General features: G+C 52.2%; 1 protein-coding gene across 9 annotated transcripts in view; it reads left to right on the top strand.

The window, feature by feature from the left end:
• The window catches only part of Wnk2 (WNK lysine deficient protein kinase 2), a 109,422-nt gene that overhangs the window by 59,205 nt on the left and 30,855 nt on the right, over nucleotides 1-19,362 (top strand). For all 9 annotated transcript variants that reach the window (XM_021216046.1, XM_029547278.1, XM_021216045.1 and 6 more), the window contains 10 exons: nucleotides 1,851-2,142; nucleotides 5,284-5,483; nucleotides 8,377-8,532; nucleotides 9,021-9,212; nucleotides 10,643-11,182; nucleotides 14,437-14,733; nucleotides 15,193-15,242; nucleotides 16,116-16,284; nucleotides 16,352-16,468; nucleotides 19,029-19,199. In XM_021216046.1, the coding sequence (XP_021071705.1) occupies nucleotides 1,851-2,142; nucleotides 5,284-5,483; nucleotides 8,377-8,532; nucleotides 9,021-9,212; nucleotides 10,643-11,182; nucleotides 14,437-14,733; nucleotides 15,193-15,242; nucleotides 16,116-16,284; nucleotides 16,352-16,468; nucleotides 19,029-19,199 (2,184 nt within the window). The remainder of the gene's footprint in view (nucleotides 1-1,850; nucleotides 2,143-5,283; nucleotides 5,484-8,376; nucleotides 8,533-9,020; nucleotides 9,213-10,642; nucleotides 11,183-14,436; nucleotides 14,734-15,192; nucleotides 15,243-16,115; nucleotides 16,285-16,351; nucleotides 16,469-19,028; nucleotides 19,200-19,362) is intronic.

Here is a 19,362-nt window from a genome sequence, read left to right as displayed (position 1 = left end):
CACCCTGAGTACATTCCTGTCTGTCATTTCCCATGAAGCAGGGGGTTTCTCTTGCACTCAGAATCCAAAATACCATCAGCATGCTACTGCCATTCCTCAGGACCCTTGGATTTTTGTTGTCCAAGTGTTAGGGGCTCCGTAGCTCTTCAGTCCTCTGTCTTCTGTGGCCTGACACTTGGGAAGAGCTCAGATGCCCTTTTGGAGTAGGCTATGCATCCTTGGGAATCTCACAGAAGGGGCCTCTTTGTCACTGTAGTTGGCCTGGGGCGCTACGGTTCTGTCCATCCCACTGTGTAGAATACTTGCTCTGAGACAGCACAGCACAGTTCTATTTAGATGTCCAAAGCCTCGCAGATTACCCTGACCATCACACTCAGAGTGCTCCTGCCTGTGCGGGCTTCAAGTTGGGGGAAAGAGATGGCTTATGGCCTCTCATGAAGTACAGTCAGGTGTCAGCCGGGGTTGGTGGCCCATGTAACAGAGAACCCAAGTTCCCTGCTGATGGGTCTCTGTGGATAATAGCTCATGATGTGGTCTCACCCAGTGCAGTAATGCCTGAGAGAAGTGGGGTGTGTGTCAGCAGGGGTGGGGGGATAAGGAGACTCAGATGCACAGAGACAGTTGTGGAAAGGAAGAGAGAGGGTGAGTTGAGACTCTTCACACTTCCCAACCTGATTCCAGTGGGATACCCTGTCCCTCTTGTCCTCACGTGTGGTCTGCAAACTGAGCCAGGACTTCAGGCATCACCATGTTGCCGCTCATTCTGGTGTTCTGATGCTCAGATGTCCCGGATTTGCCCTAGTACTGGCTCCCGTGTCGTTTTGCACGTCCCTGTCTCTTCCCTGAGCATGTCCAGGCAGATCTGGCTTATCTTCCTTGTTCTCCTGCCCAGCCCTGAGCCATTGAGCCAGTGTCTGCTCTGGTCTCCTGTGACCTCTCAGGATTGTGGACGTTGTCTCAGGACCCTTAGGTTAAGCACAGACCATGGAGACAAGTTATCTGCACATTCACGTACAAGTGCCATCCGTGTGCCTCTGGCCTCATGACTGCTTTACTGATAGCGGTACCATGGGTCCATTCCATGCTCAAGGCCAGCCTGGTCTACCTAGTGAGTTCCAAGCCAGCTAGGGACACAAAGTGAAACCTGGCCTTTCAAAAAAAAAAAAAATCTTATTTCTTTCTTTTAAAAAAATATTGATGTTTAGATTATGTGTATGGGGGGTGGGGTGGGTAGTGATGATAATGCCCACAGCTGTGCAGTGCCCACAGAGTCCAGAAGAGGGTGTCAGGTCCCCTGGTGTTGGGATTACTGTGCTGGGGATAGAACTCTGGTCTTCTTAGCCACTGAGCCGTTTCTCCAGCATCCCCACTCATTCTCCTTAGAACTGGAGTCTTCGTGAAGGGAAGGGGCTTAATCCCAGCTCTTCATGAGTCCCAGTCAGCTCCTGCAGTCCAACCATAGTAGGGGTCTCAAGAAGTGGCTTTGCCACAGACATTCCCAGCTCGCCCTGTTTCCCTGGAGATCCTGAAGTGATCTGCTGATAAAGGGAGTTTAGGATTTTTGTCAGGCCCACTTGTTCCTCGTACCACTTTCCAAGGACCAAATGGGCCTCCTCCTCCCTGGATGACCAGGGTTTACAAGATCACTGAATACTTGCTGGGTGTGAGCTGCCATCCCACATACTGGAGCCTATAAACTTCAAAGAGTGTTGAAGATCCCGAGGTGACTGAGGAGACCCAAGGACTATGGTAGGGGTGGTCCTGAGCAGTAGGGTGTGTACGATTGCGTAAGTGATGCATGCTGGATGGCTGATTCCCCAAGACACTTGACCACGTGCCTGCCTTCGCAGATCGATTCTGGATTTTTCCACGAGAGTGATGTGAAGATTGTAGCCAAGTCCATCCGTGACCGGGTGGCACTGATTCAGTGGCGGCGTGAGAGGATCTGGCCTGCACTGCAGTCTCAGGAGCCAAAGGACTCGGGCAGCCCTGACAAGGCCCGGGGTCTGCCAGCACCACTGCAGGTCCAGGTGACCTACCACGCACAGAGTGGGCAACCTGGACAGCCAGAGCCTGAGGAGCCTGAGGCCGACCAGCATCTCCTGCCCCCTACCTTGCCAGCTAGCGTTACATCCTTAGCCTGTGAGTATATGGAGTGTGGGGTCACCACGGCCAGCTGTGTCCTTTCTCCCACCCCTACCAGCATAACCAGTTTTAAGGCAAAGCAAAACAGAGTCCTCATCTTTTATTATGACACTCTGTGAGAGTGGCAGGTACCCAGTGAGCGCCTGCCTGTCCTCAGGTGGCTGGGTTGTTGCTTCCAGCTGTAAGTGGTCCCCTGGAGCTTTGGCGAGGCTTTGGTCTCCTGTTCCAGGCTCACTTCCTGCTAGCCGCCTTGTGCCAGGGCACATAGTGATCTCTTAAGAGAGCATGTCCTGGGGTTTTAAGGCTAACAGATGGCCCCCAGGTGCTAGGACACGTGGGTCCCGATTCCTTGGCCAGTCCAGGCTTGTTCCTACTGCCTGCCCTGCAGGTTGTGGGTGATTGTTTCAGGAAAAGGATTGGGCTTTCCCTACATCCCCCAGTGACTTGTGAGCAGAGGACCAAGGATTGCTGGGTCTGACTTCCCAGGTCAGATGTCCTTGACTTAGTAGGGTCTGAAGGAACCACTTCCACCTGAGATTCTGGACTGGCAGCTGGCTCTTTATTCTTTCTTAGTGGAGCAGTCCTGGCTTCATGGAGGGATGGATGCAAAGGCCAAGGGAAGTACCATTGCCCAGTCTTTGGGTGAGGGGGATGGCAATGCAATGGGCCACGTGGTGGCTGGTTGGCTTGGAGTATTTATCACTGGGATCGTTCATCTCTGCTCTTGCTCTCAGTGGAAACCCCTGAGAGCGTTTGTCCACTTTCAAGGGGTTGTTTCTCCCGAGGTGGACTAGATGCAGGCTTCCTCAGAGACCATCCTGAGAGGATCCAGTAAGTCTCAGGACAGGCAGCCAGTGTCCTTTTTGCCTCCCGTGTCTGAAACCTCAGCAGTGAGCTGAGGCAGGAGACATGGCTTTGCCCACTCTGTGAACCAGCCTGGAACAGATCAGCAGAGCCCAGTGACCCGCCCAGACCAATATTTGAGGCTATCCATGTGGAAAGACTGAGGCCCTGTGAATTTAACATGCAGCCCCCTTCGTTGGCGACTCAAATAGCGTCCAAGAAGGCGTCTTACATGCAAATGAGCGGTCCTCACTTTGAAGTCCTTTGCCCACTGTTTATTTCACCCCACGCTGAGCTCCGCACACTGTGCTTTGGAGAGATCCAGCTTGAGACCTAGAAACAATGTCCCAATTGTGGTCAGATGCTGAAGGTCACGGTGACCCAATATGAAAAAAATCCCATGGAGTTGGAGAGTAGGCGACAACTTCACGCCAAGCGTAGGAATTCTCTCCCCTTCCTATGTGGCTCGGGACACTGAGGGGCAAGGCACTGAGGCCATGGCTTTTCAAAGGCACAACTCCAGCCCTCTGTGTGACTTTTCAAAGGGATTCTGCTCACTTTCTGCATTTTATTTAAAATAGATGGTATAGTCATATTTTTCAGAATTTTAAACCTCTAAGGGTGTCCAGGAAAGTCATTTGTCTTCCCAGAGGCAACAGCTGCCACCAAGTCTTTTAACTTCCTTCCAGAAATGGTCTACCTGTGACACACACACACACACACACACACACACACACAGAGGCAGAAACATAGCATTATATATACAGACACATACCAGTGTAATCCATGGATGCAAAGACACACACACATATATATCGTACTTACCCCTGTACTCACATGGACATATGTATACACACACTCACACATGCGTGCACCTCCACACATGGGACTATATATGTGGACATGTATACATGAATATACTCACTGGCTGGCAGCTGTGCCTGCTTTTAATCCCAGCACTCAGAAGGCAGAGGCAGTCAGATCTCTGAGTTCGAGGATAGCCTGGTCTACTAAGTGAGCTTCAGGACAGCCAGGGCTACACAGAGAAACCCTGTCTGTAAAAACCAAATACATGTATGTGTGCGTGTTTGTGTGTGCCTGCATATGTGATGTGATATACATGAGAACACATACATGCACACCCTCATTCCCCTTTCTTCAGCAATGGACAGCACCCTCAAATGCCCTTCTGCCCACTGCTCTGGGCATTTTGTCTTCATTTTCTCTCCTGACTGTGAGAGTTCTACAGTGGCTAACCATTCTCTGCCTCACCACTGGTAAGGACTCTAGATACCACATTGCTGGCACAGAATCACGGAGCACACACTTGTGTTGAGCGATATGCCACCACATCAGCTCTCACGACTCTTCACCAGCAGTCCCGACCGACCTGGCAGGTGGCCTCTGCTGTGCCACATGTTGAGGACCAAGCAACACAACTCATGGGAGTGTTGGGGGGGGGGGTGGTTAACCAAGTGAAATTGTAATTATGCATGTAATCTAGACAAGTCACTTGCAGTATTTAGAGTGTCACACACATGGCTGGAACTGTGCCTCTTGAATCTTGTTAGTGTGAGGGCTTTCTTCTTCCCCACCTCCCTCTCTCCTGCGTTGTCTCCCTCTCCCCTCCCTTCCTGACAATCTAGGTAGAAGTGATCGCTCTAATGAGCAGTTGGCTCGTGTAAAACCAGACCCGCTTGTGTAATTGGTTTTGCCCAATTAAGCCTCAGCATTCCTTGTCTTCTTAGGTTAAGATCACTCTTTGGAAAGATTGTGAGTGCAGAACCAGCAGGGCTCCCCCCTTCACTTGGTTTGAATTATCAGTGGACAGAGTCCTCACTCTGAAACACAGCCCCCCCTGTGAAAATTGCTTGGTGTTTTAGTGGCAAGTTGTAAAGCCCGTGGCTTTTGGGATCCTTAAGCGTAACCTCAAAGTGCTATTTCAGATGGGCTTCCGGTTTTCATTCATCACTGGCTGACCGTGTGGGCAGGCTGCCTTGCCAAGTACCAGAGCAGGGCAGCCTCAACACCTGTGTACCAGAGTGGGCAAGAACGACTGGGCTCGCTTCTGGTGGGCCAGCAAACCTTGCTTACCCTGACGTCAGAGCATACTGGAATCACAGGTGTGGCTCTCCATGCTGCCGTGTAGCAGGCAACAGTTTAAACAGCATTCCTGAGTACAACCCTGACGGTCTTGCAGAAGGAGTTGGAGGAACAAGCCACTACACCTGCCTGCCGTGCCAGGGACGGGCATTTGGAGGTGTCCATGCTAAGCCGTACCTTTGTCCTCCCCAGCGGACAGCACCTTCGACAGTGGCCAGGGCTCCACCGTGTACTCGGACTCCCAGAGCAGCCAGCAGAGCATGGTGCTCAGCTCTCTCGTGGACACGGCTCCAACCCCAGCCTCGTGCGTATGCAGCCCCCCTGTGAGTGAGGGGCCTGGCCTGACCCACAGCCTGCCTACGCTAGGGGCCTTCCAGCAGCCGGCCACTGTGGTAAGTTGAGAGCCACCCTGCTCTTTCCTCTTAGCCTCTTGTCTAAGCTGCACTAAGGATGGTCAGGGTTAGATTGGCCTCTCATCAGTTCCCAGCCACATCTCCTTGGGGGGACTTGAGGATGTAGTCCATGGAGGGCCATCTTTTCTGGCAGCTGCAGAACTGTAGGCCGAGGAGCCTTAGATCTGAAGAACTCCTGGATAGAGTATGGCGTGTCTGGGAACAGACCTTAGGGGATTGTTTGGGGGAACTGCGATAGAACCAACGGGCCTTATCCTTGGTTATCACCAATGCCACTCAGGTACATGATGCTGGTACATTGGGATCCTTTCCACCCTACCCCAGGGACGATAGGAATGTAGCTGGAGCTTTGGGTTTTTACCACTGCCCGGCCTGCTAGGGAATATCCAAGACTCCCTGCCATGTCTCCCTCGGCTGGAAGCAGCGGTTACAAGTCAAGGGGGTGAAAATGGGGTTGGAGCAGGAGACATCTTCAGTATTTGTAGAAGGCAAGAGAGGCTGTGAGGATTCCTGATAGGCAGTGCATGATCTGGGACGTCGGTGATGAGGGAGGAATCCGGCAGGGCCTTTATTTTATTTTGTGTTTGTGTATGTGCAGGTGCACCCACCCTCACATGTACATGTGGAGACTAGAGACCCATATCAGGAGTCTGTACCTTATTTTTTCTCTCACCAAACTTGGAGCTCCCTGGCTGGCCAACAGGCCTCTGGGGTCCTCCCTGTCCCTTGCCTCCTGTCACTGAGAGTACAGGTGCACTCTGGATCCAAACTCGAGCCTTTATGCTTGCATGGCGAGCCCTGTGATTTTTTACTTTTCTCTAAACAGTGAAGAAAATGCTTATTTCACATTTCTCAGCGCTCAGCCGAGAATTTGCCTGTGACCTGGGTGGCACAGCTGAGTCCTGAGAGGGTGATTAAGGCCCGAGGGTGGGCTCCATCTTCCCACCCCGTCACTCGAGAGCTTCTCCCCACCATGTTGGTACCTGCTGTTGTCACAGTCTTGGGCTGCTGTGGTGGCTTCTTGGCCCTGGCTGAACTCTGCTGTGTGGCGTTTGTCCTCTGATCACACGGGTTCTCTTCCCCGTGTCCACACAGAGTAGAGCACTTACAAAGGCCCAGCATGCCTCTGGGAAAAGCAGTCTACACTGGATTGTGTCTGCCTCTGCTTCCCTGAGCTCCAGGATTCACTGCGATGCACACATTGGCAATTTTATTCAATTTACAAAATGAAATGAGGTTTGGTTTTAACTGGCTGGGAGACCTTGTATAAAAGGACTTGCTGCCCAAGAGGCTTGTTCTTACAAGGTTGCCCAGCTGGGGCTGAGCCAAAATGTCCTGCCTGCCTCTCTTATACCTTCCAATCATGGTTAGGGCTGTAATGTACTAACCACTGGTCCTCACCAGGCCCCTTCTATCCTATGGGTCTTCAGTGTCACCCTCCATATGTCAATCAGGAGACCGGGCTGAGACCACAGCTGTCGACTCAGGGCCAGAGCACTTCGTCCTCTTTCCCTGCCTCCTGGTGTAAAGATAGCTTAGACAGAAAGCATGACTGTTCTGTGGACAGTACATCCTGGCCTCTTGGTATTTCCTGAAGCAGGCTGCTGTGGTGATGTACCTCTGGGATTCACTGGGGGAAACCAAACAGGGAAGAGGAGGAGGAGGAGGCGGGGGAGGACTAAACAGAAGACCACCAGAAGTAAAGGGTCACTAGGCCCTGCCTTCGGCTGAGTCACATAAGTGATCCAATCTGTCCTGACCTGGTCTAGCTGGGGCCAACTCACCTGTCTATGGTTTTAGGTAGATTCCACTTTGAGACTTGATCCCAAATACACCTATCCCCCCACATTCTTGCCTAAAGCACCAGGAGAGGAGAAGTGAGAGGATGTTTTGGAAATCCCTGTTCCTCTGCCTCCCAGCGATGTCCTAGGAAAGTCTGCTGGAGAGCGGTAGACATCGACCTCTCCTCTGAGCCCTGAACTTATGTTCAGAGCTGCTCTGCACAGCCCTTCCACTGCCAACACCCTCTCTGTTGTAAAGTAAACCCTGCATAGACAGAAGTTTTCTCATGTGTGCTACAGACTCTGTCTCTGCACAGTGAAGATGCTTAGAGCAAAACAGTAATGCAGGACTGCAGAGGACCTGGTTTGATTCCCGGCACTCACATGGTGGCGTACAAACATCGGTGACTCTAGTTCCATGGGATCTGGAGTCTGCTTCTAGCATCCATACACGCAGACATACACTCAGGCAAAGCACCATGAATATGAATTTTTTATACAAAACAAAAAACAAAGAAGCCCACAAAATATTGACAAAGTAGCAGCAACTCCCCAGCTCAGCATCCTTGGACTGGTTTCCTGTTCTCTTGCTGGCTGCACGCACCAATGCCCTCCCTATGTGCGGCCGGCCCTGTTTCTGTTCCCTAGTGGCTAAGTCTCAGGGGCCCTTTTCTTACCAAAGTCTTCACTATGCTAACTTTGTTCCCATTCTTGTGTGTGCTGGTACCTTCCCAACAGCTGCAGGTTATATGCTTGTATCTCTCCACAATATGAACTATCCATATGGATTCATCCTCTGTAGTCTGAATCATGTCTGTCCACAGCCTGTACCCTAACGTCTTTCTACAGTGCTGAAAGCCTCTGTGGTGATCTTTCTACACGGTTGTGTAATACTCCACAGGGCTTATGTTCTAGAACATGCCCTGGCTGAGAGCTGTGGCCACATGTGGCTTTTCAGCATTGTCGATGGTGTTGTAGGGCCACCACACCTGGCTTCTTCTGAGTCACCTTCCTGAGAAGGTGGGGAGGGGGCTGGGCACGGGGATTAGAAGGACCAAGTGTAGCCACTGAATGTAGCCTATCCTATGCAGCCTGGCCTGTCTGTGGGTCCTGTGCCACCCCCTGCCCGCCCTCCACTCCTCCAGCAGCATTTTCCAGAATCTTCCATGAGCTTCACCCCTGTGCTGCCACCACCCAGCACCCCTGTGCCCACGGGCCCAAGCCAGCCAGCACCCCCAGTCCAGCAGGTAAGGGTGGCACTTCATATTATCCCCTTAAATTGTCCCCTTATGGTGGGGGCAGGGGGGAGTCTGCAGTTTGTAATGCATGGCCTGCTCATGGAAAACTGCTTATCCGTAATGTTTTTATAAACCGGCTCCAGATTAGCAGGAGTTTGGAGGATCTCTGTGTGTTTGTGTTAGCTGTATATGGACGTATGTTGTGAATAGAATTCACTGTGTGTATGTGAAAACATACAGTCTTGAAGTTATGCAGGTGTGTATATGCAAGTGATGCGGCCACTGTGTGTGTGTGTGTGTGTGTATGTGTGTGTGTGTGTGTGTGTGTGTTTGTATGTGTGTGTGTGTGTGTATCTGAGTGTGTATGTGGGAGTGTATGTGAAGGGGCGTTTTTATGTAAGTGAGCAAGTGCAAGCATGTACAAGCATGTGCGAGCCTGTGCAAGGGGCACTGGATTTCTTCCGTGTGTGAGCACAGACTTCCTTTTCTTCCTCCAGCCACTTCCAATGGCCCAACCACCTACCCTGTCACAGGTCCTGGCCCCACAGCCCATGGGCACTGTCCAGTCAGTACCCTCTCATTTGCCTCCATACCTGGCTCCCACCTCCCAGGTCGTGGCCCCTGCCCAGCTGAAGCCTCTCCAGATGTCACAGCCACCTCTGCAACCTCTTGCTCAAGTCCCTCCACAGGTACCTCTGGCCCATATCCTGCTCACCGGGGGTGGGATACCAGGCCATGGACCAGGCCTGTTCATGCATGTCTCCAGGGGCTTCTGGCTAGGGAGGTAGGTTCAGCAGCATGGTATCGTACCCTGTGTATTGTATGTCTCATGCTTCCAGGCACCTGTGACTACCAGAACAGGGCAGGTTCTGGGCATAGCCTTTGTCTGGTTTCCCTCTGTCCCAGGCTGAGATCCCTCTGGGTGTGAGTGGTGTATATGGGGGGGGGGGGGCCCTCAAGGAGTGAGTGAGGTAGCTGTCATCCCATTATTTCTGGATTGCTAACCAGGCTAGGAAAGGGTTGGTCCAAGCCGAGGGCAAGGCTCTCCTTGTGGTGACTGGGTGAGCATAGAAAGCCACCTGCTTGCTTTGGAGGATTGTCCTGCAGAGCTCTGAGAAGCCAACTAAGGCTGAATCCTTGGAGGTGCATTTGTCACTGCAAGGTGGCTTTTAGCTGTTTGTCACATGCAGCACATCAACTTAGTGTGGTTTCAACCTTGTGGTTTTTTTCCCTCTCTCTTTTTTTTTTTTTTTTTTGTGCCCTCATAATTGTACAGAGGTGTGGTTAACATGGTACTTGTGGACAAGCAGACAGCGCACTGCTTAGGGAAACAGCTATGGAGGCCAAAGTGCTTAATTAACCCTCTAGGCCAGGCACTACCTGATATGGAGAGAACAAACAGAAGGTTCTCAACTGTACGCTGTTGAAAAGCCAAATGCAGGCTAGAGAGATGGCTCAGCAGTTAAGAGCACTGACTGCTCTTCCAGAGGTCCTGAATTCAATTCCCAGCAACCCCATGGTGGTTCACAACCATCTGTAATGGGATCTGATGCCCTCCTCTGGTGTGTCTGAAGACAGCTACAGTGTACTCATATAAGTAAAATAAAGAAATCTTTTAAAAGGAAGGAAAGAAGGAAGGAAGGAGAGAGGGAGGGAGGGAAGGAAGGGAGGAAGGCAGGCAGGCAGGCAGGCAGGCCAAATGCTACAGGGAGTGAGTGTCATTGCCTCACCTATCAAAGAAGGTTATGCTGAGAACCCTCCAAGGTGCTGGCTTCCGTGGAGTTTACAGGATGAGACTTTGGACTGGGCTAGCCCATTAGCTTTGATAGTGAGAGCCCTGTTGTTATTCTCTGATTCCACATGAGAACAATCCTAACTCCCTTGGAGCCACCAGCCAGCCCATTGGAGATTTGGATACACCGACCCCTCCATGCTGGTGCCGGGGGTGTATCCAGCACGAGGGTCTCCTGTTCTGCTTGGACATGTTTATAATGCTCTACGGCAGCTCACTCGGAACCACTTCATCACCAGCAGCTGTTTGGGAGGCTGAGCCGCTTCCCACAGATGCTGCGGGCCCCCGGATGGCAGCCTGACTAATGTGCTGCTATACCTTTTTCAGATGTCTCAGATGCCTGTGGTTCCCCCCATCACCCCTTTAGCAGGACTCGACGGGCTCCCTCAGACCCTCACTGACCTGCCGGCCGCAAACGTGGCCCCCGTGCCACCACCTCAGTATTTCTCACCTGCTGTGATCTTGCCAAGCCTCACGACGCCCCTGCCCACGTCACCGGCCCTGCCTCTGCAGGCTGTCAAGCTGCCTCACCCCCCTGGAACACCCCTGGCTGTGCCCTGTCAGACCATCGTGCCAAATGCACCAGCTGCTATCCCCCTGTTGGCCGTGGCCCCGCAGGGTGTGGCTGCACTGTCTATCCATCCAGCGGTGGCCCAGATCCCAACCCAGATCCCAGCCCAGCCTGTGTACCCAGCAGCCTTTCCACAGATGGTACCCGGAGACATCCCGCCCTCACCCCACCACACGGTGCAGAGCTTACGGGCCACCCCTCCACAGCTGGCCTCACCTGTGCCTCCTCAGCCTGTGCAGCCCAGTGTCGTTCATCTACCTGAGCAGGCTGCTCCAACTGCTGCCTCAGGGACCCAGGTAATCCACTGTGGGGATGGACTTAACACTCAGTGCCTGGAGATCCCCGGACCCAGTTTGAAGATGTTTTTGAGCTGTTCCCGTCACAAGGCCACAGCTCCTGTTAGTACCTAGATTCAAAGGCACGTAGGACCAGGCAGAAAGGCAGTTCTGTCCCGTGGTTAACCTTTCTCTCTCTCTATTGTTTTTAGCATGCATTCAATTTTATGTGTATGAATGTTTTGCCTACATGTATGTAGTGTACTATCTGTGTACCTGCCTGGGGTTGGCACAGGGTGTCAGGTTCCCAGGAACTGGAGTGAGTGATGGTTGTAAGTCACCATGTAGGTGCTAGGGAATCGAACTCAAGTCTTCTACAAGAACAACGAGTGCTCCTAACTCTAAGCCATCTTCAGGCCCCAGTTAGCCTTTCCTATGAAGAGAATGTTGGAGACAGAGACCTAAGGCAGTGGAGCATCTGCTGCCTCCTCAGGAGCTGGGGGCATCAGGATGGTCGATGTGTTCCCCACTCCTTCCCTACCTCTGCTTTGTGGTTGAGCACTCCCTCAGCCTCAGGCCAGTGCTGGCAGTCCTGTTGGCCTCAAGTGACCCCTCTGTGGGTACCAGGACTTGCGTGTACCCTAGGCTAACCCTTCCTGGACCACCAAGCAAGGCAGAATGCACATTCCTGTGTGAACAGAGGGAACAAAGCAGAGAGCAGTAAGGGGGTCTGAGGATACTGAGCTGCCGGGTGGAAAATGATGCTCAACTGCCCTGGTGTTGGGTGGAGATTCGTACCATGTGCCAGGCTGACTATGAACGGATGTGTGGTATATGGGGATGCTTTCCTTATTGCAAGAGGCCTGCCATGTGGTTTCACACACCTGCATAGGGCATTTATGTTTGAGTTTCTGGTCTGTTCTGTTTAAACCCACATGAGGGGAAAAGAAAACAGACCTGGGCCGGCCTCCCTCCCTCTGAATTCAGAGACCATCCATTAGAGGCTTTCTCTACTGGGGTGTCTCCTACCTGATGTAGGGACTCTCTCTCCACCTGGCAGTGCCCCCCCATATTCATATTCATTCTTTCTCTCTCTCTCTCTCTCTCTCTCTCTCTCTCCTCCCCACCTGAAACTTTTCTCCTGAGAGATTCTCCAAACCTGACCTCACCCTGACCCTACGCCTTGACAGCTCTGAAGCTGAGGCATGTCCCCTGCCGTTTTGAACCTCCCATGTGAACCAACACCTCCTCTGGCTTTGCTGTGAAGGGTCCAGGGGGACAGTCTGGTGTCAGGTCCTGTGTGGCTCAGTTTTGGGCTGCTCACTCAGAGCGCATACACAACCCCCTCAGTTTGACGTCCCACTTTCTCGTTTCTGGAGACAGTTGTGCTTGGAAATGGGGGCGGGAGTTGTGTTTATTGGCCCCCAGAACACATTTGTCTGAAAAGCCAGTGGGAAGAAATTTGTTGATCCTGTGTTCTCGCGGAGTGAGCTGCAAGTATGAGTTGTCAGTGTCTGCTGAGCTCACTGATGTCTGGAATGAGGCTAAGCAGCGACTGTGTGTGCAGGAAAGCAGGGTCTGGCACCTTCTGTGTGTTCTGGGCCTTTTTTCTCCTGCTGGCCTTTCTGGTTGCTGCAGATTGATTGGTGGGTTCTTCAATTGGCTAATAGAGCTTCTAGGGGTTTATTTTATTTTTAATCTTTAAAAAAGATTTGTTTTTATTTTTAATCATGTGTCTAGGTATGTTCATATTTATGAGTGGAGGTGTCCACAGAGGCATTGGGTCCCTATAGAGCCAGAGTTACAGGCTGCTGTGAGCTGCCTGAGGTGAATTCTGGGAAGGGAAGTTGGGTCCTTGGCAAGAGCAGCGTGTGCTCAATCACTGAGCCATCTCTCCAGGCCTGGTTTGCTTGTTTTTGGTTTTAAATAGCATTTATTTATTTATTTATTTATCTATTTAATAGGTGGAGTTGTTCATGTGTTGTACACAGGTAGAGGTCAGAGGACAACTTGCAGAAGTTGATTTTTTTCCTCCTACCATGTGGGTCCCAGGGATCAAACTCAGGTCATCAGGTTTGATGGCTGAGCCTTTACCCACTGAGCCATCTCTCTGTCTGTCTTAGTTGAGGTTACTATTGCTGTGGCAAAACACTGTCACCAAAAGCAGCTTGAGGAGGAAAGCATTTATTTGCCTTATACGCCACATCACCTTTCACCACAGGAAAGAGTCAGGGCAGGGACCTGGAGGCAGGAGCTGGTGTGCAGAGGGTATGGAGGGGTGCTGCTTTCTGGCTTGCTTGGCACCTTGACTTGCTCATCCTGCTTTCTTACAGAACACAGGGCCATCCGCCCAGGGATGGCCCCACCCACAATGGGCTGGCCCTTTCCCCATCGATCACTAATTAACAAAATGTTCTACAGGCTTGCCTCCAGCCTCATCAACCGAGGCACTCGCTCCTCTCTTGACTTTCACTTGTGTCAAGTTGACGTAAAACTATCCAGGATGCTGACCCCCTAATAATTTTTTTTTTTAAATTATGTTTAGCTTCTAGAAGTTTATTGATGAGCTGGGCTGGCTGCCCTCGGGCATCCCTTCCAGCAGAGGGAGTGTGTGTGCAGAGAAGAAGTGGCCTCTGTCCCTGCAGGGGTGGCTAACCAAGTACAGGTCTAAGTGAATGTTGTCGTTCCCTTTCCTGAGAGAAGCTGTGGATGGCGTGTGTCGTCACACTAAAGTCTATGGATTCTTCTTTCTCTTACTTTTCATTCCCCCAAAGAACTGTTCGAGAGAAACACCCACAGGGCAGGAGAGGGGGAGGTAATTAGACAGAATTCTGCATCGCCTGAGAGATGGCAGGTACCTGACCACTCTCAGGGCGTACCCGTGGCTAGGAACAACTACCCCATGCTCTGAGCTAGGCCGAAGGCCAGAGAAGCAGGACACTGACATCCCAGGGAAACCACCGGAGCCCAGCTCAGATACTCAGTGTGTGCTGCCTTGTGACTCTTCATCTGGGCTTCTCCTGAAGTTCTGGGGAGTCCAGGCCGATGTATTCCCACACGGAGGTGTGTGAAGAGGCTCGTGTATGATCCCTTCTGCCAAATCCACATTATTCCAGATGTGCGTTCGGACAAGGATTGCTTCCGGGAACATGTGGACAGGAAAGAGTCATCCCTTCGTCCTCCCTAACCTGCGTGCTCACTGATATGGCTTGGCACCGTCTCTGCCACTGCCCCCTGGTACCCAGCCTGTGTTCTTCTTATCCCTGTGCCCCCAGGTCCTGCTGGGCCACCCTCCTTCATACGCCGCGGACGTTGCTGCTGCTCCAGTCTCTGCTGTGTCCCTGCCGCCTGCTGTCCTTTCCCCTCCTCTGCCAGATACTCTGCTGCCTACTGTCCCCGAGCTCCTGCCCAAGCTCCCCAGCTCCCTGGCCCCTACAGTGGTCGCAGCCTCTCAGAGTGCACCCACACAGACCTCTACACTCCTCCTGCCAACAAACCCACCTCTGCCCACTGGGCCTGCAGTCGCTGGGCCCTGCCCTGCTGTCCAGCTGACGGTGGAAGTGTCTCAAGAGGTGTGTGCCCTTGTTCCCTGCTCAAGCCACCTGGGGTCTCAGCCCTCAAGGTGAGGGAAGTTTGCCTGAGGCACGGTGTTCTCTGGAACAGATACTGCAAGCTGCTCTGCCTCTCTCCCTCTGCACTGGCCCACATTAGGAGGACAAGCATGAATTTCAGAAACGGGTTTTCCTCAGAGAGCCGTATGCAGGTTGCCGAGGGCTTTCGCAAACCCTGTGTGTCCTTTTTAGGGAATGATCAAAGTAGGTTAGCAATCTGTGGAAGGAAGCAACCCTGGGTTTCAAGAATCTGCTTGCCTCTAAGCCTTTCAAGCTTACCCTCACCACACACTGGGCCCTGTGTGGAGAGAGCCTCAGAGGAGGCGGGGAGGCAGCTGCATGCTGTGGCTGGCCTCACCACTGAGGGGAGGCTGAGCAGCACAGTGTAACCCTGTTCTCTTTATTCTGTTCTTATTTTAGGAGCAGGTCTCACAAGACAAACCCCCTGGCCCCCCACAGAGCTCCGAGAGGTACTGCTTTGCCTTGCCCTCAGGATGGGTGGGGGGTGCAGGCTCAGGCGCCAGCTTGGCCCGGCCTAGTACTGCTTGGCGCTCCCATTCAGATCCTGCCCTAGTTTGCTAGGACATTATCAGGATTTTTAACAGATATTGCTCCCCCCCACATCACCCCCCCACACACACACATACACCTTTTCCAAATCTGACCCAGAGTGGCTCAGGGACTGTCTTTCTGGTCTTTGTCAATCCAGGATGAATCCTGGTTGCTGCCAGCCTCCTGCTAGGCTATGGGTCCTGGCACTAGACCTTGTCAGTCCAGGTTGAATTCTGGTTGTTGGTGGTCCCTGCTGAGCTGTGGGTCCTAGTCCTTGTGGTGAGGACATTCCACAAGGGGAAGGTCATGAGCAGAGCCTCAGTACTCTATGGTGGGCCTAGGCTCAGATGTTCAGGTCTCTCCTCCTGTCACCCTGGGTGGCAGTGCTGGTCTTATTGAAGTGGGTGTGGGAGGTAGCTTGGATCCCACCATCCCAGAAGACTAGATGCTGTGCATGCAGGACTCCATGCTCGTGTGAGACTCTACAGTCCTCACAACGGCCTAGAATGTCTGAGGTCTTATTTGCTCCCACGGGGAAAGTGAACCATGTAGATCCGTTTCACAGGCAAAAGGCCCACAGGACCATCCAGCCCATCACGGGGAAACTAGTGCTTCCCCTGGCCCCTGGGTGATACAGGATGGGTACTGGAGGAAGAGAGGTCTTGGTTCCCCTTGCAGGCTGGGTACCACCATCTCTACAGGTCACAACTTTAGGCACTTAAGGCTTTAAAACTCCAAGGCTGGACTGACTAATCCACGTAATGCTGTTAACATTCTTGGTTTTCCCTCAGCTTTGGAGGTCCTGATGCCACCTCTGGAAGAGATCTGAGTGACAGCTGTGAAGGCACCTTTGGAGGGGGCAGGCTGGAGGGAAGGGCCGCCCGGAAACACCACCGTAGATCCACTCGTGCACGGTCTCGGCAGGAGAGGGCCAGCCGGCCCCGGCTCACTATCCTGAATGTGAGTGACTGCTGTTTGGGGCACGTGGGTGTGAATCCCTCTGCAATCTGATCATGGCTTCCCGCAGGTGTGTAACACGGGGGACAAGATGGTGGAGTGTCAGCTGGAAACGCATAACCATAAGATGGTGACCTTCAAGTTTGACCTCGATGGGGACGCTCCGGATGAGATTGCCACGTACATGGTAAGGCTGGGCCAGGGCTGAGGCCGCCTCCTTGAGGTCCTTAGGCTCTCGTGAGAGTTAAAACGTTGAGTTTGGTCCTGCATGGGAGTGTCTGGGTGGCCTGTGGGTTGGGCACAAAACTTAGCAACTGTCCCCAGAGCTGTGGCTATCCAGGGAGATCATCAGCTTCCTGCAGGTGGTTTTTGTGAGTTCTTCCCCAGACTCCTGTGTAAGGACAATTCAGGTGCAAAGCACCTGCCCAGTTTCTCAATCTGAATCGAACCCTTTTGCTCTCAGGTCCCCCTGGATTCTGACCCTCCTCTCATCCTATTGCTTTTCCCACCTATGAACTCTATAAGGGGTTGAGTCATGCATAAGCCCTCCCCACTAAGCAGTATATGTAACAGTACAGACAGTTCATGTGCAGTCCATGCTTCCCACAGCCCTCTGCCTTGCTCCCTGCCCCTGCTGTGGGGTTGGAGGCATCCGGAGGCTCCAGGGGAAGCACAGGTGTCGATGGTGGACTGGGGCGAGGTGGGCGTTAACTTGTCGCGCTGCTGAGATGAAACACCTGACAGAAGCAAGGAAGGAAGTGTTTAATTTAGCTCACGGCTAGGGAAGGTCTTGGCAGCAGGAGTGTGAGGTGGCTTGTCACCTTGCACCCACAGTCAGGAAGCAGAGAGAGAGGAAAACTGGCACCCAGCCAGCTTTTACCTTTGTACACAGTCCAGCACTCCAGTCCACATTTAGGATGGGCCTTCCCACCTCAGTGACCCTAAAGTAGGAAGTGCCCAGAGCTTTGTCTCCTGGGTGATTCCAGATCCTTTGCCTTGATGATTAATATTAATCATCACAGGTGTTAGTAAGACAAGCTTTGCCTCATCTAGGACCATCTTGCCACACATGTGGGATGCTCTATTCCTTGGGTCTTGGGCTTATGACCCTGGCAGACCATTGTAAAGAGGAAACCAGATGTTTGAATTAGCTTGGTTTTGGTTTTGATTTATACTTGAACCCTGGAGTTTTAAGTTTTTCTCTGTTTTATTTTTATATGTGTTTTTGATCTCCTTAATTTCTCTTTAAGAAGAAGAAGAAACATATTCCCATCAGAAAGCCATCAAAGGCTTTCGCTTCGTTTTGCCAGATCTACAGCACTCCATATGTTCTTGCATGCGTCACACACGTATCTGGGTGCTCTTGGCTACATGCAGGCTGCAAGCCACACTCAGGGGTAGCTAAGGAGGGCCACCTCGGCCTCATCTGGGGGAGTAGTGGTACTCCTGGGGGGTATTATCTAGGTGGTTGGAAGAACACTGCTCTTCAGCTATCTCGTAGGAGCTGCAGGCTCACTCACAGGGGATGGGTGGTCCAGGCGTGTGTGAGGCTGCACACTTGTATGAATAAGAAGAATGGTTAGAAAGAGCCGGTACTGGAGTGCCCTGGGAAAGGAGACAGTTGCTGACTCCCTAGAGCTTTGTCCAGGGAGAGATAAGTCATGCTGAATCTGCCTAAGGCAGCCAAGACACAGTGGGCCGAGGTTGCCCACAGGAACATTAAGGACAGTGACTGCATCCTGGTGAGGCTAGCCCAGAGGCTCTGGTATCTGGGCTGTGGTATTAGCCCTCTAGTTACCTTCATATTCCAGGCCTGGGCTGTTTTGCTGTTCTTCTCTACTGCTGGGTGAGGAATGGAAGAGTCAATTCTACAAGAACTCCTTGACCATGAGGAGGCAGCCAATGCAGGCATTATAGAATCATGAGTTTCTGGGCTCAGACCTCGCCTGCCAGGAGGACAGTATCTGGTATAAGTGGATGCTGGAAAGCCCTGTGCTTGGACACCAAGGTCCAAAGATGATTATCTGGAGAGATCACGGTATTGTTCCTTACTGGGACAGCAGCAAGGATGGGACCCAGAGATCTGCCTGTTCAGTTCAGTTTTGTCTGCCTTGGCCAACTTTGGAAGAGCTGAGAAGAGCTATGTGGCTGTAAGGCAAGAGCTCTGTGAAGATGAAATGTAAAGACAGCCCAGAGGAAAGATTTCTGGGGAACCAGTCATAGTGGTGCACACTTTTCATCTCAGTACTTGGAAGACAGAGGCAGAGTATCTGTGGCAGTTAGGAGCCAGCCTGGTCTACATAGTGAGTTCTAGGACAGCCAGGACTACTCGGTAAAAATAAATAAACAAAAATAGTATTGTTATTGTTATTAGGAAAATAGGTGTGGTTCATTGTCTGGCGCTTGTGTCCCTATTAGGCCCTCTGCCCAAGACCCAGTGCTGGTGCATCTATCTTCCTTGGAAATTCTTGGGCTAGCCTGGGGTTCATCTCTTGCTCCAAGAAAGCTGTGGCACACGAGGCCATCTGGTTGTGTGGGACAGGGTTTTCAGCTTCAACTGCATTCCTGTGTCTCTGGGGCCATTAACTTTCTCCCTTGGATGTTCAGACCCAACCAGGGGACGTGCCCTTTGTCCTGTCTTCCCTTGATACCGAGGGCAGGAAAGAGGTATGCGTATCCTTGATAGAGCCCCCAAGCAGCCATAATCTATGGGAGGTTGTCACCTGCGGTCCCATGTCTCTTTGTAGGTAGAGCATGACTTTATCCTGCCCGCTGAGCGAGAGACCTTCATCGAGCAGATGAAGGACGTCATGGACAAGGCGGAAGACATGCTCAGTGAGGACACAGATGCTGACCATGGCTCTGATACAGGGACCAGCCCTCCACACCTGGGTACCTGTGGTCTGGCCACGGGGGAGGTGAGAGCCCAGGTCCCCAGGGCACACTGGTGGATGCAGCAGGCAAGAGGCTCAGAAAAAAAAAAGCTCTCAGCCGGGCGTGGTGGCACACGCCTTTAATCCCAGCACTTGGGAGGCAGAGGCAGGTGGATTTCTGAGTTCGAGGCCAGCCTGGTCTACAAAG

Source organism: Mus pahari, chromosome 16 (assembly GCF_900095145.1).
Source record: "Mus pahari chromosome 16, PAHARI_EIJ_v1.1, whole genome shotgun sequence".
Taxonomy (NCBI): domain Eukaryota; kingdom Metazoa; phylum Chordata; class Mammalia; order Rodentia; family Muridae; genus Mus; species Mus pahari.
This window is presented reverse-complemented; position numbering and strand designations above follow the sequence as displayed.